Source organism: Loa loa, assembly GCF_000183805.2.
Source record: "Loa loa unplaced genomic scaffold supercont3.193, whole genome shotgun sequence".
Taxonomy (NCBI): Eukaryota; Metazoa; Nematoda; class Chromadorea; order Rhabditida; family Onchocercidae; genus Loa; species Loa loa.
The window spans coordinates 43815-65804 of NW_018108373.1; the positions used below are offsets into that span (position 1 = coordinate 43815).

Sequence of the window (21990 nt, forward strand, 5' to 3'; positions counted from 1 at the left end):
CTGAAGTTTAATGTTTTCATTTTATTTTTTTTAATGTTTTCATTTTTTTCCCGTTTAATGTCTTCAGGATCTTTCTCCAGCCCGTTCAAATTCTTCGTCCAGATCTGTACTTTCTTTTCATTCGAAAAGAAATAACGTAGGAGGCACATTAAAGCCATAACTACACTGAAGTAGGAAATACAAAGTTTATTATAAAGATTGGATTTCTGTTAAATGTGGATTATGTAAAGCAAAGGACAAAAATGTGAAAGCCAGTATCCAAGAATTAATCAGAATATATCATCATCAGTTCCAAGTCATAAACAGTATTTATAATGTATTAGTGTATAAAAAATGAAATAGGTAGTTTATCCTCTCATTAACTTACGTCAAACATGGATAGAAACTATGCCAAAGGCAGTAGCAAAGCAAATAAGATGCATACAAATAAGATATTGCCAAAACATAGGGAAAGAATAATGAAAAAGGAACTAAAAATATTGAAAAACATACGTAAACGAAGTGAAGTAAAAAAAAACAAATCAGGAAAATCAATGAAAACCATACCATCGAGGGTTAGTACAGCAGTTAGTGTCCGAGGCTTTCATTATGCAAGCTATTATATGCCTGAACAAGGGATTTCTAATAGTGCTAATAACTAAGTGCAACGCGAGATTTTCTTCTTTGTAAATGTGAAGATTCCAATTCTGAATACCAAAAACATGAAAACTTAAAAACTTACAATGATTACGAGTTATGATACCGGGCTTTTCGTATGATTCGGATTCGTATGGAAGTGACGAAAAGGCATTAACTTCAACAGATGAAACCAATTCTGTAGTGTGCCGTCGCAAGGTTTCGCCAGGTCGTGGTGGCGGTGAATACATTGGTGGGCTTTCACTCTAAAACCAGCTAAATTACTTTTTGAGGTAATATAAAGAACTAAATAACCACTGCGTCTAAGTGCTGGGAGTTCTGTCAGATGTGAAAAGTGTGCAAAAATGTATCTATATGTATAAATGCTTTATCTCGCATTCCAAAAATGCAGTTGCATAATCCGAGTAAATTTTAGACTTTTGAGTTCTATTCCAAATTATTTCTGTAAACTCTCAATGAACTGAAATGTACACTAACTGGACTTTTTGGTAAGCTCAACCTTCGTATCTTTTCTTTTATAACATATTATATTTAAAATATACCTTATCAAAGCTTCGAAGTTGCTGAGCAGGTGCTAAATTCGCATGAAATCTGATTTTCAACACCCATTCTAGCATCTTATCATCATCATTACAAGCAAATAGATACTCCGATCCATCCTGTATTTTCAATCTGAAACACAGTTTTGTGTTCCGAAGATGCTACATACCATCTATCCGTACAGAAAATTCACTACATTATTCGTTATCTCATTTTCTCCACTGCCAGCCGAAAAATTTCAAAAGAGAATCTTGAAGTGAAGGTATTCAAGCAAACGTCTTACAAACCTGAAGCTTCTTCTGCCGATAAAAGGAGGTAAAATAACGCGAATTAACAGAATTAAAAAAGATTAACCTAAAAGTATTCTTCTTTTTCATGTATTCAGGACAAACATCACATTCTGCATTCAGGATATTAACCGGTGCAGAAGCTGCCGAATTTTCCAAAAAAGAATCTTCATCTTTGAAGAAGCACAGAAGTTGTCCACAGAGGATTGTATAATATCTTTTCCATGTGCGTATCGTTGCCTTTTTTCCACCGCTCTAGGAAAAATACAAAAATAATAAAGAAACCTGGAGAAAAACGAACCGGTCTGTGAAAAATATGAGTTTCTTCAAAATAAAGAAATAATAGCTACCAAATTTCTTCATCACGTCAACAATCATCTACTGGAATATTCTATTGGAGTATTGAAAAGATCAGATTTATTGCGAGCAGCAAGGAGAAGCAAGGAGAAGAAAAGGGGTAAATAGTAAATGGAAAGCTGCTAATTCAATATCGGAAACTCTTGCGAATATACTAATAAAAAGTCCAGAATTTTATACCTGTAAATCTTGCTTTCGATCGAGATATCCGTGCATATCAATCGGTCCGAAGTCTTCTCGCGTTTTGAGTTTCTTTAATGAATTCGACCGTCTTGTAGTAAATTTCGGAGTTTTTCGAGTTGAACCTATTCTTTGGATCATCGGAGTTTCATCAACTGATAACACAGATGTTTTCAATAATCTTTCAGCTTCTGCTGACGAACCATCCGAAACGCTCAAAGCTGTCTGTCTTGCAGGAGTAGCCGGTGCTTCCTAAAACAAAAAGGAAACTTTTGAGTTATCGTCCATTACACACCAAAATTTCGGTATTAAAAGTTCCACTTTGCAACTAATCACAATGAATTTTCTAGAGATTTCAGCAATCACATTGCAAATCCATAAGCGTGATAGTATCGAGAAGGTAATTAAATGATCCTATAACACACTTTTGATTCTGAAGAGGATGTCTGAATGCATGGAACAGGTTCGGTTCCACGTCGAGGATGTGGTAAAGTATGCGATGCGTACACTTCTTCGGTGTAAGACGGACTTGGCTTCATCAAGGACACTTCCTGAGTCATGCGTCTTTCACGTTCCTTTCGACGATCTTGCAGTTTATTTTGTTTTTCAAATGTTTTAATACTTTCTTTTCGTGATTCACTTGTTCCCTTCTCTGCTCGGATTCTAAAAAAAAACTTGTCCATAAGTGTATTAGACATAAAAGTTGAATAACATCAAAAACCAAGATATCAAAAAAACCGTTACCAAACACTGTGTTCCAGAGAAAGACTCCTTTAAACCTTTTCAAAAATAATTTTAAATTACTGGATCACTCATCAGTGAAAGAAGACTAACAGACCTTTCAGATTCTTTCTTGCGCTGTTTCGAATAAGCCTTCTCGAGAAGAGTTAACCTTTTCAGAGAGTCAAATTTCTCGCCTTGAGCTTCTAATGTGATCAGGAAATCGTCAAAATTCCTGGAAAATAACTTCATTCCCAATTGAAAAAATGATTTCAAAAAGCTTCCCCGACTATGAATTAAATTGGTGTTCCCGCAAAAAAAGAATTTTGAGTTGGAAAAAAGAAAACCACAAATAAACCTTATTTTGTTATCTGCATCATCAACATCTTCAACCTTTCTCCAATCCTCCTTCAACATGTCTTCCTTCTCTGTTAACCATACGTCTGTAATATGCGCATCTCGCTTCCATTGTTGCAAGTCCAAATTTTCTTCATATAGCACCAAACGTTCTTTCCAGATATCTTTCAACAAATCCATGGCTGATTCTAGTTGTCTAATCTAAAAAAGTAAATTTTACTCATCATAATCTTTCAAGACAAAAAAAAGGCATTATATCTTCCTTCGATTATTAGTTGAAGAAATTTAAGAGATTTAATTATTTGATTGTAACCAAAAAATTTTTAGCCAATCTGCTTTTTAATCCTGAAGATCCTATCAAGCATCAATTAACAAAAATTTTGAACTATTCGAAATTTAAACCTTGGCGGATATTTCGGAAGATAAAATATGCTGTGCAGCAATCATATTGTTACCCTTACGAATAAATTCATCAACAGCGGGTTGTCGTCCATTGATTTCCGCTTGGTATTCCGCATGTCTTAGCATCAGTGTTTTGCATCCCTCCACATCATTCGGAAGTGTTTCACTGCAAAATGAAACCAACTAGAACTTACTTAAAGACTTCAATCATTCAAAAACTTCTCGAAAGAATAACATATGATTAGGTCCATATCATAAATACACGATCTTCGTTTTCAGATTCCCATATATTCTGATTCCAAAGAAAGTAAATGAGAAGAGAATTGTCAAAATTTATAGAGAAATAATAAAAATAAATGCCTTGTTATAGCATGTTGCAAGCGTTTAATCCACGTGATTAAATCACGATGTTCCTGGAAATATGATTGAAGATTTCGCATCTGCTGCAACTTCTCATAATATTTATTAGCAGTACTGATTACATCTTTTAGTTGCTCTTCCATCCCCATTTTGCGCACTACTAAATGTTCCTGTGTGTCTGGATACAACGATATCAAACGTTCTGCTTCACGGCTTAAATCGTTAACCTAAAAAAAACACATTTTCAATTGTGATACCTTTAATCCGGTATTTCTTTTAAAATCAAGCGTTAATCATAAACCTGTTTTTCAACTGCCGTAACGCCACGCATAAATTCATCGTATTTGTTCATTAGTTGTTTCAAAGCAGGAAGATCGGCTCGCGAAATATCTTCACCTTCAAGTGCTACTTGATGCGCTTCCTTTTCTTCTAACCAACCGAGAGTCTCATCAGCATCTTGATCGAATTTATGAACCTTAAAAAGCAATAATAAGTTATCACACCAAGTTCACAGATCATACGGAGACGGACTCAAGATCACATAGAATGAGATTGATTGTATACACTCAAGCTCAGATACTATGAATACCACTAGAAACAGTAACTATCCACATTATTATGCACATATCAGCCTTCATAATGCTGGAGGGACCTTTCCTCATCATGAGTAAATAAAGGTGGAAATTCAGAGATAGTAATTTAAGATTATGAAATATTTTTTATATGATCGAAAAGGAGCCGCAAACATGGCATGGAAGAACAGAAATTTCCAGAATACATATAAAATGTAGTGGAAACTGTGACAGGCTGACATAATTTCAAGCAATTCCTGCAATATTTCTAACTTGTTATACCATCTTCAAGAAATACCTACATATAAAACTTAGTAGTGCTAGTGCTGAATAATGTTAAATTAAGGCTAAAAACAAGTGAAATTCAAAAAACCAGCAGATTGAAAAAAACAGATCAGCGCTATTATCGTTCTGTTTTACACGTAAGATGTGATAGTTTGCGTAATTTATCTGATCTCATCATGGTAAATAAAATCTGGCACATGATTATTCAAGGTTTTTTTTTTCGATTTTTCTACATCGCACCAAAGTTGCTATGCTACATCACTAATTTCAGATGTAAGCAATTTCAGGTGGTACATTCCACTGGAAAAAAGTTAGAAGGATATATGCCTACAGAGACCCTATTCTACTATAGAGTATCCATAACATCAAAACAAAAACCTGGATGGCTCCTTGCAAAGCTTGTTGCCGTTCATTGGCTGCTTCGTTGACCCGAGACCAAAGATGTTGCAAATCAGTCCCCTTCGCTTTGATAGATACACTAAATGGATGACCACTACGAAGCAGTTCTTCCTGAAATCTTAAATACTATTATTTCTGCAAAACGAGATTGAAAAATAACTAGCAATTTCAGCAATCTCATAAAACTTTCAAATTTTATTGAAAAATAATTATTAGAATTACCTGAGTTCTTTTGACTACAGCGATCCTTTCACCAGCAGAAGTTAATTCACGTACAACTTGGTCAAATTCAGTTACCAGTTTTTGACATTCGGCCAAATCGCGGCCTAAAATTAGTTTAAATGTTCCTGAGTTGAACAGGAACTAGTAAAGTGTAGTTTTTTGATATAGTACATACATCATCATTCTCAAAGATGCTAGAAATCAATCCAATGCATCTCGAAATGAACACACTTCACATCAGCTACCGTCCTAATATAGAAGCTATCTCTTGGAACTGTTATATATAAAAAGGTACATCACACAGTATCAATGTATCAGCTAAGCAACTTCAGATAGTTGAAAATCAAATCGCTTATAGGATAAAAGTTGGAATATAATTAGCTTTCAGTTTCATAGCTCGATTTTTACATACCGTAATTTTCTTGCTTAGTGATTTCTAATTTCTCCGACAGCCATCGATCGAGACCATCAACTTGACGAACGAATGCATGATATCTTGCTGAATCCACCAGCTGTATTTTGCGTCTTGCAATATCATCTGAGAGTTGCTTGTACAGTTCTTCTAATTTAGTTTGTTTTGACGAAAGCTTAAAATAATTATGGTAGTAAAGGACAAGGTAAATCTGGAAGGATATTCCATTTTAATCTGAGTGAAAGGATCAGTTTAAAAAAATGAAAAAGTTGGATGTTCTCCTCGCAGTCTGGATTATCCGTTCTGTAGTTTAACCAGAGGAGCATATAACAGGTATAGATTTTAAAATGAAAATGGATTAGAAACAGTTAATCACATAAACGATAAGCGCGTTAAGGCGGAGAAAAAAATAGAAGTGAAGTTTAATAAGGGGATAAACAATAAGCTAAACAATACAATCACGCGAAAAAATTAAAATAAAGCTAACATTTGTGGAATCAAAATGTTTTGCAGCAAGCATTATCTCCACTTCCTTTCGTAGTCTTTCGATTTCGTCAGAAAATTTGTTTATATCATTCTCCAGTGTCTTCAGTCGCCTTAAATGCCCTTCTGCAGCTGCCTGATCTTTACCCATACCGTTATTTGCCACCAGTGGCATGCGTTCACGCATCCATTGCTCAGCTTCATTGGCCTCTGCATAGTACTGAAAAAAAGTGAAATCGTAAAAACAAATTGAAGAGCTTCGTTAGATTCCATGAAAATATCTAGAGTAAGTGACTCTACATTAGAGTTTGTGCTTAGATTTTCTTCAACTATTTTCTGAAGCTCGTGAAATCTGATGGTTTGTCATGGTCAACAAAGTACCTGTTGACTTCGCAAAGAATCTTCCAGTTTTTGTGATCTTTCATGCATGAACTGTTTTACAGATAAAAGTAACGTTGACAATTCGTCTAGCACTTCCTGTATTTCGTTCGATGCAAAATGCCCGTCTTTTATCATTTTCAGACCTTTCTCTTCGACCCTTGCTATTGCTTCCTGGAAAGAATGAGCAATTACTTCGTTAAAATAAGTAAAAACATATAACCAAAGTATTCCATAACGAGTCTATCACGAGTTTCCCTTTTTCCGGTTTGAAAAACAATAGGATCGATCTTATTTCTCATTTTGTATTTCTGTAAAACGTGAAGTATTCTTGACGCTTGCAGTCCTCATCTTTGCCACTCAAACAGGTGAAATGTCTCAATTTAAAACACAGAATTAAAATCTAACCCGCCGACTATTAACATCAGCCTCAAGATGTGCATGTTTCTTGGTAAGTAACTGTATAGCATGCAGCGTATCCCCATAATCCGTGCTTATCGTCTGTCGTTTCCGATCACTTAACCATTCAGTTTGCTCTTCCGCTTCTGATATCCATCCATAAAATGCCAAAGCATCATTTAGGTTCGCACGACGAATCACGCAAGGTTTTTTCAGCTCATTATATCGTATTTCGAGGGCTTTTGCCATTTCCAACGATTCATTAGCAGTTGCATAACCCTGAAACTGCCAAAACTTTTCAACTTCCCGAGAATGAGTGAAGGAAAGCAGTAGGACAATTTTCTATGGGATCTAAATGCAGAAAATATGACAGTATTTATTTGCCGATTTTCGACGTAGTGTAGTGGAACAACATACAATCTATATCCGCGACATCCACTTTATTTGGTGTATCCTACCCTATTATTAAGCCGGCAGATTCTCTACTAATGCATCGTCCGCCATCATCAAAACAAAACAAAAAAGTGCCTTCCCAATGCTCTGAAACATATACAACATTCCGCTGAAGTGTGAAACAGTCACCGTTCCACAGTAAAAACTATAGTCATCAGAGTTATTGAATAGTAAAAATAAGGATGTTAAGAAAGTTAACTACGCAGTCAAGCAACAACTATTTACCATTCATAATAACCGCAAAAAAGAGATTTATTCCTATTGACCTGCTTTTGGAATTCATGTGCTTTAGAGACAATTTCATTCACTGCATCTTTTCTGGATTTGATTTCAGCCTCCAAATCGTCCTGCTTTTTGATAAGTGCTTCCACAGAGATATAGTCTTTTCCATGATCCTCACTTGATAAATCGTTTTCTACTCGCTCCAGCCATTTTTCCAGGTCTTCAATGCGTCGATTTAACTGATATGCTTCGTTAGCTTCCCATAGTCGACGTTTTTTCATTTCTGATTTGCTAAAAAAAAAGATTGATAATCGGATCAGTTTTTACGATTAATCATCATCTGAAGTACTGAAAAAAGTATACACTACAACATATATGGATGCGGTATGACTCATAAGTTATAAGCTTAATTTAAAAGGTAAGTTATTCAAATATCAAAAAATTCCGAATTCTGTTCAATTTTCAAGTCAGTTATGCCGTTCTATGCTTAAAGAGAGCTCGCACGCGGTTTACAAGGCTATTAGAAATGATGAACTAAACAAAAAACTGGATATTACCTTCTCAGCTCGTCCCACCCCCGTTTTACTTCAGCGATTTGTAAAGTGATCTGATCGGCTGCATAATGTTTGCTAGCGACGAGCTTATTACCGACTTCAATCATCGATTTTACGCGACCTTCATTAGCTTCCAGCTCAGCATCAAATGCCAAATGCTTTTGCAGTTTAACTCTATAAAAATTATGAATCTGAAATTTTTTTTACTATTGACATTTCTCTACTCTTCTAGTGATCTTAATTATAGTGTGAGAGTAGTAATAATTGTCAAACATAGACAACCCAAGACAAAAACTTTGTCCCAAAACTTACCAATATGTAGCTCAACAATATGTAAGTCACAAAGATATTGTTAAGCCATATATTAATAAATTATGACGAAGTACAACAAATCAATAACAATATGTCTAGCAAATAATAATTACAATACAAAGTGGCTGAAGAGTAATGTAATGGCCCGGAACAAGCGTAAGATTTCATCATAGTTTTGCTAAGAATATCATAAATATGTGAAACAAGTTTGCCACTGATTCTAATAACACTTCACTGGAATGAGACGGTGCATATTGATGTTACTGATTATATTAATTAATTGAGAAAAGCTGGTATCGTATCGTATCACCTTTCTAAAATTACTACTTCTTTATTAAGTCACACAGCGAACCTTAAATTTGTTTGGTCTAAAAAGCTTTCATCGTATGCAAGCTGAATATTTGCGTTGATCCAAGTCATCAATTCACCACAGCTGTCGATAAATTCATGCAATTTGCGTGACTCATTCAACAGTTCATGACGTCGTTTGCATGAATCCATGAGCACTGCATGCCGAGAAAGGACTGTATCCCGGCTGAAAATTCAAAGACACTTTTTTTCCTGTTCCAATAATACCAAAAAAAGAAAAATGTATTCCAAAAGTTAGCTTAAAGAAGAAAGTTTGATCCAAATTATATTACAGATTGAAAAGGCAATATAATTTCTCTCGAAATAATTTGTTCGAATTCCTGTAATGTACATTTTTTCGATTTCATTACGGTAATCGACATCACACGATGCTAGCAAATCCGCATCTTTCTTTAGAGCATCGATTTTATCACTCTGAGCAATAAGGGTTTTTTCGAAATCATAGTGTTTCTTGAGTAGCACATCAACAGCAACAACACTCTCGCCCATATCTGCCTGAAATAAGCTCATGAATTAGAAAATCTTAATGAATTAATCCGTTCCACGGCACTCATTAAAAATAATTCGTGATGTCGTGTGACCGGACAATTTATTAAATTTCTCAAAGACTTTCTAATTAAATAATACGACTAAAGATTTTGCTGAGAATTGTAGAGAACACTCATTTATTTTTATGAAAACAAAGAAAGTTTCAACCATAGATGCAATATTCACTTGTTTCAGAAATGCTTCTTTGGATGCAAGCCACTGTTCTGCACGAGCAGCCTGGTCAGCAAACAGTTGACGATTCCGAGCTCGAGCTAAGGCAACGTTTCGAGCTTCCCATGCCTGACGTAATTGATGTTCCACATTCTGAAGTCGTTTCAATGCTCGCTGTATTTCACCTTTATGATCTGATTGTTTAGCAATCAATCTCGTGCTCCATTCCCGCAACTCCGACATTTCACGCTGAAAAGGAAAATTTTAATGAAGAAAATGAATAAATTCTAGAACTGCTGCTCACACCAATCATCAAGAAAATAAATCATGGCATTTGATAAATTGTTCAATTAACTATATCAAAATGCTGTGAATTTAAGTAAAATGAACGTAGACGTGGTTCTCCTTTCTATGTAAAAATATAAATCAAAACAACCTGCCGCCCATCAATTTCGGCGAGCTTCTCAATATGTTTAGCAATAAATGCATCAGCGTCTGTTACAGAACGTGGACTTTCTTCAGTTGTTAGTCGGCTGAGAGCATCTACCGCCCAGATTTCAGCTTTCCGCATTGCATCAAGGAATTTGTGCAACTCACCAGACGCCATTAATGCTTGTCCCCTAAAACATGCTAACAAAAACAGTAGATTCATAAAAACAGCTGTCCTCAACTCTGTACAAATATTCACTGCTTACTTTAAATTCCCATAAAAATTTGGAAAAAAAGTAAAAGGTACGACCTGGCTGTCGCTCGTTCAGCTAACTGTTTCCAAGAAGCTTCCAGTTTCTGCAGTGATTCAATAACTGTGCTGTAAAGTGGAGGTTTCTTGTCAAGAAGTTTCTGCGCTTCAATGTCGTGAGCCTAAAACGTAACGTTTGGAGCTAATTATATACTCTTAAGTGCTTATTGCTATATTACATATCAACTCGACAACGAAAAACTAAAATGCGACAGTAAGTTCCTATTATAAATTAAGAAATATAAAAAGACCAGCACTATCAACATTAATAAATTATTTACTGGAAGACCTGAATTCAAATCAGGAATCACTTTAGATTCTCGACGCATTCATGTTTGCATAAACTTTGTAATTATTCAACAGCAAAATCAGTATGTAAGCCGTAACTTAAGCTTTTCATGAATAACAGTCATGTCCCTTTCGACCGCTTCCTGCTTACGTATCAGTGCTTCGACAGAATGCAAATCTCTTCCAAGATCATCACTTGTGACAGCAGTAAGCTTCTCTTGAATCCTTTCACAAGTGTCGTCAACATCGCGATTGAATGCGTGGACTTCAAGTGCTGAACGGAGCTGTGAACGGTACAAATTTAGCTTGACCTGCACCTGCGTCCAACTAAAACCAAATAGACTTTGAAAATGGTGATGTCTGAATCAAATAACAATTGATCTTGTGTCGCTAATATTCAGAAATCTGTCAAAAGGAAAACAAGAATTAACTCTATAATTTTCTAGTAAGCAAAAATACAGTGCCCCTTGTCATCTTTATAATATCCTACTGAAATTTTTGTACAAAAAGCAATTTAAATCACGAAAAATTGAACTGACGCTTCATTTAGGTCTTTAAGTTGTTGCTGCACTTCATCCTTCGAAGACCGCCCTTGAGCAATCAGCTTTTGACCTAAACTATTCGCAGATTCAACGGAAGTTTGGTCGACACTTGCATCCGCTTGTGTGCCATCTAATTTTTCCAATAATGCTTGGCAATGCTCCATATCACGACCCATCTTACCCGCACTGACTAGCAATTCTCTTTCCTAGAAAATGTCCTCTTTTTGTCCAATTCACTTTTTGCTCTCTACAACAGCAAGTTTAATAGAACTGTGTCGAATGAGACGTTAACAATTGTACTGCAATAAAACTAAATTACATTTGCATTCTAATACCAAATTTCAATATTTTTATAAATACAATTTAGCTATAATAATAAAATTACCAAATCCTAACAATCTAAATCAAATTTAATGATTGAAAATATGTGCATGAATGACTGCATAAAAAATTTATTCATGCTTACTCTTATCCATCGCATAACCCTTTCAACAAGTTGTTTGAAATCGAGCAAATCACGAGCTTCTTCTAACGCACTACTTTGGTCACGTGACATAGCTACTAATTCGTCCCATTTGTTAAGTATAACACCACTCCTGAATTAAACTCACTTTTAATTGAACGATATTCAATGTGATTATGGTTGAGACGGAATGGAATTTTCACATTTTCCAAATCGAAAATATATCCAGCAAAATGAACAAACAGAACCTTTTTTTAATATCGTGTCCATCATTGGTAGGTTTGGATGCTAGTGTTCGTGCCCGTATTTTAATTTCTTGAATTCGGGACTCATTTGTTGACAATTCAGCTTCCATCGCCTGCAAAAAAAATGAGCAGTGCTCAAAAATTATAATTCAGAAACCTTGATACTAAAAACTAAGCTTCAAGAAAGTAAACTTCGAAACCACAAAACTAAAGAAGACTGTTAATTATGTTTTCCTTATTCATCACTCCACGAATTAAAATTTACGCTGCCTGGCTTAACACGAAATACAATAAAATAATCCTAAACATCAGAATTAGAAAACCTGATGTTTTTGTAAGCGTTTCATTTTATCTTCGATACTTGTTAACTTCGCTTGTCTATCACTCTCTGCACTTATTCTTTTCTGTTTATCATCAATCCAGCTTTCTATCTCCATCATATCACTATTGAAGCAAGCCAAATCCAACGCATCATCCAGAGTACTTTTCCGTACATTCAGTTGCACACGAAGCTGTGCAAGAGCTACTTCCACCTTGATAAAATAAAAAAAATTAAAGGAAATCGAAAATGAAGCCCTTCCAAAAACAAAAATTACTCCGAAACAGGAATATATCTTAAAATCGTGAAATGTCGTGGAATCTCCAAATGTCTACTTTTTATAATCCTAGAACTGATGGAAAGCTTAGAGAATCCCACCACCAATATATCGTAAGATGCTTGTCTCTCTCAAACTCGACTATGTCAGTTCATAATTACAGTAAACGCTTTATATTTGCTGTGAATGCATATCATAAATTCTATGTTATTTCAGACCCTTACAATTTTTTCCTTAAAAACATACTTTTCTAAAATCAGTAACTTTAGAATAAGTCTCAAACTTTCCTGTACCTGTTTGATATACTGATCGATTTTCGAGGATTCAGTGTGTCTGGCAGCAATCAATTGTTTTGCTGTCTTTTGTAAAGCAATTACGCGATCATCAAGGGTTGCGAGTGCCTTTTGAAATGTATCCACTTTTTTGATTTGACTTTCAACTTCTTCCACTGATCCTCCAACCTTGAAAAGTTGATATCATAGTAACCATATTTTTAAGATATTCATTTAACACTTCATAAAAACATAAGACCACATTTAACGAACAAACACAGAGTTGGCCATGAATAGATTATTACCTGATATAAAAGCTGAATGACTAACTAATGAATAATGACCAGTTTTGTTTTTTTTGAAACCAAGCTCAAGATACCTGCGCACAACAAAGCGTTGCTTGTCGAGCTGCGATTGTAGCCAGAGTTTGTTTTGCCTCTCGCTGGAATGCATGCCATTCACGTACCTGCGACAACCATTCGCGCCGTACAGCCCATTCATCTTGGACTTGTTTCAAAGCTTGGCCAACCTAAACAAAGAGGAAAAAATCCGTATTTGTGGATTCATATGCAGTTTTATACATGACAATGATGAGTAGAACAGGAAAAACCCCAGGGATCTGTCTTCAATTTAGTTCCTTCGAAATCCTCTAATTTCCGATTTCCTTAAGATTTTCATTTATTGCTAAATAATATTTTCTTTCACCTGCTTCAATTTTGCAGCAATTTCTCCGCTTGCATAATGGTCTTTCGCTATCATCTGTTCACCACGACTAGTTAATCGCGCGAAATCTGGTTCACGCGCCTCTATTTCAGCCTAAAACTTGGAAATGAAGAAGAGATAAATTCATAACAATATGAAATCAAACATCTTAAACAACCACGAACATAAGTGTATACTACGAATTTACACATATGCTAATTAACCTTCACTGAAGTCAACAAACCAGAGGGAAAGAATCGATGGACGATGAGTTCGAACGCTGTAAAATATCAGATTCAACAGTAAAACAAACTGTTGGAAAAAACCGGTGCTGCCAAGAATTTTTACTATTACACAAATAAATACGTCACCCCTATAAGTGACTACAAGTGCATCATTGAAAATATGAATATTTTAGAAACTTTTTAATTTCAATCGTACGATGAATGAAATATCATTTGAAAAGAGTCGTTAAAGTCACGCTGATCTATTTAACTTCCGACAGCACAGGTTGTTTAATGTACATTGTTCCATTCCTCCTCCCTTTCAGAAAAGCTCTCATTTGTTATTTCGTCAAACATTTGGAATTTACCTGCAAGCGAAGATGCTCCTTCTGCAACCACTCCACACTTTGCAAATCATGTACTGCTTGCTTACTTTGCATGTCTCTTACAATGACTTCTGTCCATGCCATCAAATCACGGGCCTTAAAATTTAAATTATCACTACACGACACTTATGTAACGAAGATTTCTCTACTTTTAAATATAACGTCAGAACCTTAAACTATGCTTATGTAATGTTTTGGGAATGCTGTTATACCACAATATAGCACATGATGAAAAATGACTTGAGAAACTATCAACTGGAAGTGACTTCATTTCGGATCTTACGTTACAGTACAAAGTTATGGAAAGAAGGAACTAATCAAAGGGTTATATCACTGGATTATGTGGAAAAACCTAGTTGGCAAAAAACTCTTAGTAACCACTCACCTTCACGTAAAAACGTTGGAAATCGTAAGCAGCTTTCAGCATATCGCGTCGTGATACGGTTGCGTCTTGCAAATCCTGCCAGGCTTCAGCCAGAGCTGCTTGCTGTGCCGTGATATGTTCCGCATTACCACCAGGATAAGTAGCCTTTAAGCGCACGCTTTCTTCTAGTAGTTCACGTAGCTGTTGTTCCATAGCACCAAGCTGATTTTCAAAAGCTTCATGCTTCAACCACAAGGAATGAACTTGCTTGATGTCTTTACCAAGTTCTGCAGGAATTGAAGCTTGCTTTTCAGCTATTCGTTCTTGGTTCTCAGCTACATCACGGTTGAAACGATGCAACTCTTCTGCTGCTTCCAGTTTCTGATCTCGACTTTCAATATAATCTAGCAGTAAGGACCAGACAGACCTAAAATTATAAGACTACTCATTTAAAATTCAAGTACTTCAAGTCCGTTAACTACTCCTAAACTTCTGGAAACTTTATTTATACCTGTTCCAGTAAACCACCATATAATTTTAAAAGGAAAGGTATATTCAATTAACGAATTCAGAGGTGATAAAGTTCCGTGATAATTTTAATCATGGCAAATCTTGTTCCACCCTAGCTTTTGAAAATATAAGTCACCCCATCATATCTATTGGAATCACAAATAGATTGCGCTAAAACTTTAGTAAAAGAAAGATAAATAAGAAATAAATCAGAAACTATTCAGACAAGAGACAAAATGTTCTAGAAAATAGCTGCAAGTCACCTGAGTTTTTCTTGTCGTTTTAATATATCACGAGCAAACGGTGGACTGCGCCTCAGTAATGCATTCGCTGCTGATTCACAATGTACAAATCTTTCGCTACCTGTTTTGACACTTTGTTTGAAATCTTCGAAACGGCTCTGTAATTCCTGAAATTCATACCATTAGCAATGATCAGTATTAAAGTTGCTAAGGTAATTCTTGATGCTTCAGTGTTTCCTTTACCGTCAATTTCATATCAACTCCTCCAAAAATTCAATGAGAATATTCTTAAGCCCTGAAAGCCGTACTTCATTCATGATTTTCTTCACCACACTCCCTCATTACTAAATCCTTTAAAGTATTCACTAATGGCTGAATTTGGGTTAATATATCTCAAATAAAAACCAGTATCAGAAATTACGGAAGCACTGAACTTCTTGCGTACTATCAACTAACCTTTAAATGCTCATAATCGATTCCATAATCTTCACTCATTGCAACTAGTAGCTGTTCGTTAATCCACGCTTCTAAATCGTGGCTTTCTCGCAGATACTGATATAAGTAGACTGCATTTTCAAGTTGCTGTCTTCTTTCGTCTGCCAAAGTTGAAAGTGTTTCAACTTCTTTTTCTAGTTCACCTTGCCTCGTAATAAATCGCTCATTGTTTGATCGATTCGAATTCTCCAACTCTTTACACTGAACTGCCAATTTCTGGAGCCACTGCCTGTAAAGTTGATGAAAATTAATGTGGTCTCAGTTAAACAAAGAAATTAACACTGCTTTTTACAGACAGGAAGTAGCAATTTTGACGGTTGGTAAACGAGTGTTCTCCCAACAACAAAAGGGATACAAGGGCAAGTGAATGAAATGCGGCTGCAGTTAATCATGCAAGATTTTAGTTACCAAAACCTTTTTCTCGCTCCATGAATGTTTTTGTTAGAAAAAGATATCTTCACATGTTTATCTACGAAAAATTGGCTCAGAAATAGGCAAACCAAATTCAAAAGGAAACAAATGATGCATTAAGAGATTGAAGTGTGCAAAACCTACTTATATGTAACCATATCAGCTTGCAAGGCTTTATGTTTAGCCAACAACTTCTGCGCTGCATCTTCATCCTGACCAAAATCTTCTGATGTTAGTGCTCCCCGCTTCTCATTCATCCACGAATCGACCTGAATTCGATTGACTAGAAAATCAATGGAAAGCTTTCAGATGTTTCGTTTAACTTGATAATCAACTGGAAAATCTGTGTGTGTGGATTTCATGGGTTGTGTTACATAAAAAACAGGGAAAGGTAGAGAAAGTACAATCCGTTACCTCGGCTGCATCAAACATATATTGCTCTTCCTTCAAGGCCCAATCCAACAAATCCTTCCGTTTTCGCATTAAATTATTCAAATGTGTCAAGGCTTCAGCGAGCTGCAATTGAAAAAATCAAGCAAATAAAACGAAGATACTTTGCCTAGAAACATTGCGTAGTATAATAAAGTATACTGCAGAAATAAACATTACTTGCTCATATTTAGCGCGCATTTGTTCCTGAGCATAATGCTTCTCTTTAATAAGGTTGCTACTACGATTCAATGTCTGCTTGATATGAGGTAATCGTGATGCCACCTCTGCCTGTAAATTTGAAAAACTTGTTCTTCAAAATCTGGAAAAGATTCTGACAAACACCACCCAAGAAAAAATTTGAGTGAATCAGAAGAGTGATCTGTAACAAACATGACAAAGAACCCGAAATATGAGAGCATACTACAACAGAAAGAAATCAAGAATTAGTCATTTATTGAAAAAAGAAACCGTTAAACAAAAAAGTACAATAACTGGCCTATTATTTGTAATTAAATCAGTAATCGGATTAAAGTACTACGCATTAAGAACCAAAGACGAAGTTTTTCGAATATCACATACGTCTACCTCAAACTCCAAGTCACTTCATTAGTGTTGTAAATATATCTAAAAATACGGGCTAACCTCCAACTGTTCATGCTTTTTTTGCATATTAGTGGCTTCCGTAAGAGAGCGGCCAGTTTCCTCAGATGATGCAGTTGGAACCTTCTCCGAAATCCAGTGCATTTCGCAGTCTATATCAAACGATAGTTGATGCCATTTCAAGCTTTCTTCCAATGCAGTTCGACGATCTTTGGCTGGTTCCTTCAGTGATTCAAACCTGGAAATTTCCACTCTCATCATAAAATCACGTAATTTTTAGATTTCTACAGTTACTTCAAAACACAGCATATTCGTGAATGAGTGCCCACGACTACTTTGCAAGAATTTTATTAACCTTCTAATCTGATGCCTAAATTTAAATTTGAGATACGTGACTGGAAATTTCTGCCTTACTTTGAAAATGAAAACGACTGAAGCTCACAACAAAAGCTTTAAAGTGAAAAGAAACTTAGAATTAACCTTTCAGTTAATTTCTGTACAGCTTTCTTAACGGTGGCCGAATCGAAGTGTCCCTGCTGTATCATAGCATTTGCTTTCTCTGTCATTTCAAGAACTCTTTTCTCAAAAATAGCCATTTCCTTTTCCACAATAACCTGTTTATGGATGAGTTCCTTCACGCCACGTAAATCATACCCTAAATCTTTCGAATTCAAAGATGCTTGTATTTCATCTAACTTCAAATGGGCATCATCCAGGGCGCTGTTCAAGCCTTTTTGATCTTCCGCTTGTCTCAAACACTCTCCTTTAGCATTCGCTGCACGTAAGAGATCAGACCATTCCGCATTTACACCGTCTAACATTCTCCGAATAGATTCCGATTCATAGTGCCGCGCTGCTATAAGCGCGTTTCCTTCCTAAAAAAAAATAAGTTAACGAATAACGAAGAAAACCACCAGGGAAGAGGAATCAGCAAACATTATTACTTCTCCACACTTGTTTTTCAAGACTCTCTTCTTAGATTTCATATGATAGATAACCAGTACTTCACCTATTCTATTAATTCAACGTCCAACATACTGCTACATATACATTTTAGAGCCATTATTAAAGTTAGTCTAGCTAGTAACATTACATTCCGCCTGGACTTGAGTGAAATTTTGGCTTAAACAGACCAAAAACCGCTTACAGAATATTAACATAGCATTCGACAATTTTAAGACATTGAAACAAAATTCGAAATTACCGCATTTAATTCGTCTAGACGCGCAGCATTTGCTTTCAGTTCCGCCTCAAATGCTTTATGTTTCAACAGTTTCATAGTAATAGATGCTGCGTCCCGATACGAATCGTCGTTTGCAATCTTTTCTTTTTCTGCTATCCACTGAGATAACTCTTGAATATTCCGCCGTAAATTTTGATACTGAAGTGATGCTTCCAGCTGTGCACGTCTCTTCGTTGCTACTTGATGGACTTGCGATCGACGAGCCAAAACATCATCACGGCGCTGAAATTTTGAGGAAATAATTGTCGCGTCAAGATAGGTTGTACACGTTTACTTTTTTGACTGGAAGGAAAAAACTATTCATCATATAAATGAATAAATGGAAGCAAATGAGTAAGTGGAACAATGAGTCACATTAATTCTTTAATCATTTCTTGTTTGTTCCAAATAACTAACTATACACTTACCTACTAAAAGCAAAGTAAGTTTAAAATTTTTTAGGAATTATTCGCTTGTTTTTAAAAATTTTCAGAAATGATTAGTTGCCGTTTAAATTATAAATGGAAGCCAAACACCTAAATTTACGAATTTACAAAGTCCCAATAAAAACTGAAGGGCATTTGTGCTCTGAGATGACCTTTTTAATGAAATCTGCTTCGCTGTGTTTTGCCTGAATCAGTTGATCGGCACCCCTCGCGAAAACTTTCAGTCGATCTTCCTGGGCCCGAAGTTTTGCTTCAAAGTCCGAATGACGCTTTAACAAATTTTCAGCTGTTTCTACCGAATCCTAAACTGATTTAAGCAAAGTTCATAACAAAAAAGGAAATCCATTACATTCTATTATGAAAAAGATGGCTGAAATCCATAAAAATAAAACGGAATTATCGAATAGAATACTTGTTACTCTAAAATTTCAATATACTTATCAATAATATGGATCTTGTAAACTCTTGAAAGTGACGAAATACCCCAAGGTTGGAAAGTTCCAAAAACGCTTCATGTCCTTTTGTCGCTGCATCGATTCTTTCCGCTTCTGTGTTTAATAATTGCAAATTCAGAAGTTCTTTCAACCATCGCTCCTTTTCTTTCCACAAAGCATTGATTGCCTGCTGTTCGGTATCTAATTTCTTCAAACTTCCCCTTACCTGTAAGATATTTTTTAACATACCACTGCCGATTTCATCAAATGTTTCAACTTTATACCGCAACCGAACCCAAATTTTCAAGTCAAATTAATATAAGTCTTCCCTAATTCTTCTAAACTTTTTAAATGACTATGGTGAAACTGTAATTTTATCAACATCTTTTTATTGATTCATCAAATGACTTTTCGCTAATCTCAGAACACATTTGAAATCGTTTAAGCCCGCCCCTTTATATTTAATTTTCCAAACCAAACATCGTTAAGTGCAGGATTTTTTTGCAGCAAGCGCTGTCCAAGATCGCGCACATAATCGAACTCATATTTTTTGCCACTTATATCATCGTTGAGCTCATAATGCTTCTTTAGCAGTTCTTCAGCTGATGAAACATCTACCGGCCGGGTATTATCAACAAGCGCTAACTTTGTTTTGTCAATCCATGTTTGTAAATTCCTGCAAAAATTATTAGCCGGCAAATGAATTTTTTTATGAGACAGAAGATTTGGTTTAATACCCTATTGTCAGGCAAGTCGTGAAGATTTGGAAGCTTAAAAAGGGATATATGTCTTCATTCTTTAAACAAGAAGGTATTATAAATAATTTGAGTGATAAATAATATAATTTTAGAAAGCATTGCTTTTACATCGAATGAGCAGATATCAGTAAAATTCCAGCAAAAACATATACATATACACAAAATATATTCAATCATTGGTCAGTGCATCAGCAAAATCTTTCGAATATTCAAATAAACAATTAATTTTGCTCCGCATAAAAAATGCTTTATGATAAAATATATAAAACATACTTCACCGCACCATCGAACATCTGATGCCCTTGAGTCTGTTCGGCTTCTTCAATACGTGCAGCTGATTTTTGCCGTAGCTCATCATGCATTTTAACTAATTGTTTGATCATTTGTTCAATTCTGGCAGCTTCTTCAGGATGTTCTTTCTTTACCTGGAAACATACATTAGTTTATTCACGATTTTTAATCAGATTTTTCTAAAAGTATGTGAATCTGTCGGAAGTTTCTTTATGGTCGCAGGGCTATATTTAATCAAAAAAAATCCATACAATAACCTCATCAGCAAGTTGCTGCAGAAAACGAATCTTTTCTTCCAATGGTTTAAGGTCCTTTCCCAAATTCTGATAACGCTTTTGTACTGCTTGAACAGCTTTCACATCATTCATGTCAACTTTATGTTCAAGCAAATCAAATTTATCTTGCATCCATGATCGCGCGTCTTCGCATGTTTCATTAAATGCTGCAACTTTTTCGGCTGCTTCCTGAAATGATCACATATGAAGTGTTAACAGATAAAATCAGCATGCTAAAGCAGCAGTGCTTTCAACTTATAATGGCAATTTGAATCGGTCTTCTGATACATGCCGCGTGTATAAAAGCTCAGCATTCTGCATGGACAATGAAAGTGTTAAAATAAGAAATGATGTTTAACTCAAAACAACGCTTAACGCATATTATCAATGCACGAAAAATTTAACGAAAAAAAATGCAAACCACTGGCGAAATCCTTCTAACTTCAAATTTATTCCCGACCTATCCTTATAAAACCAAAAAAAACTCATCTGATTCTAGACTGATTCACATCAAAAATCATTTGTTAGTCAAATTAACTTACAAGCTGACGTTGCTTTATCTTCAAAAGATCCCGTATTTTATTCCATAGCATATTCGCTGCATCCTGACGTCGTCGAATTTCATCTCTATGGCTATGACCTTCATTAACTAATTCTTCGGCAACATCATTAATTCGTTTTACCTGCATTTTACCATTCGCGCTGATTTCATTTTCGAGTTTCTAAATTAGCAGACAATAGTTTTAAAATCCAAACGAAACATGAGGCTAATAATTCATGTAATTACCTCCTTACGACATCTGAAGATGCCCAATTGTGGTCTTAATTTATTGCAAAGTGTGTGAATACTAAAGACTTCAGGATCTTTCCGGAGTAACAATTCTAAGTAGTAAATGATTTACATACAGCAGCTATAAAGGTAAATGCTTTACCAATTATATGTATCGGTTCGTACAATAAAAATTATTAACAGCTCAAGTTCGTACAATAAAAATTATTAACAGCTCAAGTTTTAACTTGTTTACTCATTCACTTCACCTGATATTACATACACGAGAATTCCTCCACAACTTACATTAAATTTCTTCCGCGAAGCCTTGACATTATCTGAAGTAGTGCTATCAGCGAGAGCTGTTTCTGTCTCTTTTGCCCAGGTTTCAAATTGATCACATTCACGCAAGAATTTATACAGCTTGATTACATCACTGAGAAGCCGACGACGTTCCTAAAATTCACAAAATTCCGTAAGCAGATCTGGATAAATCAAAAAGTGGGAAAAATGTGGGTTGAATTTTAAAAGATTAGGAGAAACTGAACATAAATTTGAAAAGTGAAAGAATGAAATAAACAACGATTCGAAACGTTATTACAGACGTTATTACTCCATAAAGACCCATACAAAAAACTTATTCCTTTACCTCAGCCAGATTATTTAGATTCCGATAACCAGCACTT

General features: G+C 35.4%; 1 protein-coding gene across 1 annotated transcript in view; it reads right to left on the minus strand.

Moving 5' to 3' along the window:
* Positions 1 to 21990, minus strand: part of LOAG_18091 (beta chain spectrin) — a gene marked incomplete at its 5' end in the record, with an annotated part of 28631 nt that overhangs the window by 1844 nt on the left and 4797 nt on the right. Inside the window, 48 exons of the mRNA XM_020450761.1 lie at positions 639 to 881; positions 1179 to 1308; positions 1531 to 1718; positions 2001 to 2252; positions 2426 to 2663; positions 2839 to 2955; positions 3079 to 3278; positions 3480 to 3645; positions 3840 to 4066; positions 4141 to 4314; positions 5075 to 5206; positions 5318 to 5421; positions 5730 to 5904; positions 6217 to 6432; positions 6594 to 6764; positions 6999 to 7268; positions 7709 to 7955; positions 8222 to 8392; positions 8883 to 9065; positions 9231 to 9394; positions 9614 to 9847; positions 10035 to 10218; positions 10338 to 10459; positions 10745 to 10952; positions 11165 to 11373; positions 11634 to 11763; positions 11879 to 11988; positions 12199 to 12408; positions 12765 to 12932; positions 13123 to 13272; positions 13449 to 13559; positions 13690 to 13725; positions 14038 to 14151; positions 14441 to 14846; positions 15193 to 15338; positions 15628 to 15895; positions 16222 to 16346; positions 16492 to 16593; positions 16687 to 16797; positions 17152 to 17347; positions 17590 to 17984; positions 18314 to 18574; positions 18930 to 19079; positions 19261 to 19437; positions 19692 to 19887; positions 20243 to 20394; positions 20518 to 20724; positions 21078 to 21257. Of these exons, the coding sequence (XP_020305521.1) occupies positions 639 to 881; positions 1179 to 1308; positions 1531 to 1718; positions 2001 to 2252; positions 2426 to 2663; positions 2839 to 2955; positions 3079 to 3278; positions 3480 to 3645; positions 3840 to 4066; positions 4141 to 4314; positions 5075 to 5206; positions 5318 to 5421; positions 5730 to 5904; positions 6217 to 6432; positions 6594 to 6764; positions 6999 to 7268; positions 7709 to 7955; positions 8222 to 8392; positions 8883 to 9065; positions 9231 to 9394; positions 9614 to 9847; positions 10035 to 10218; positions 10338 to 10459; positions 10745 to 10952; positions 11165 to 11373; positions 11634 to 11763; positions 11879 to 11988; positions 12199 to 12408; positions 12765 to 12932; positions 13123 to 13272; positions 13449 to 13559; positions 13690 to 13725; positions 14038 to 14151; positions 14441 to 14846; positions 15193 to 15338; positions 15628 to 15895; positions 16222 to 16346; positions 16492 to 16593; positions 16687 to 16797; positions 17152 to 17347; positions 17590 to 17984; positions 18314 to 18574; positions 18930 to 19079; positions 19261 to 19437; positions 19692 to 19887; positions 20243 to 20394; positions 20518 to 20724; positions 21078 to 21257 (8826 nt within the window). The remainder of the gene's footprint in view (positions 1 to 638; positions 882 to 1178; positions 1309 to 1530; positions 1719 to 2000; positions 2253 to 2425; positions 2664 to 2838; positions 2956 to 3078; positions 3279 to 3479; positions 3646 to 3839; positions 4067 to 4140; positions 4315 to 5074; positions 5207 to 5317; positions 5422 to 5729; positions 5905 to 6216; positions 6433 to 6593; positions 6765 to 6998; positions 7269 to 7708; positions 7956 to 8221; positions 8393 to 8882; positions 9066 to 9230; positions 9395 to 9613; positions 9848 to 10034; positions 10219 to 10337; positions 10460 to 10744; positions 10953 to 11164; positions 11374 to 11633; positions 11764 to 11878; positions 11989 to 12198; positions 12409 to 12764; positions 12933 to 13122; positions 13273 to 13448; positions 13560 to 13689; positions 13726 to 14037; positions 14152 to 14440; positions 14847 to 15192; positions 15339 to 15627; positions 15896 to 16221; positions 16347 to 16491; positions 16594 to 16686; positions 16798 to 17151; positions 17348 to 17589; positions 17985 to 18313; positions 18575 to 18929; positions 19080 to 19260; positions 19438 to 19691; positions 19888 to 20242; positions 20395 to 20517; positions 20725 to 21077; positions 21258 to 21990) is intronic.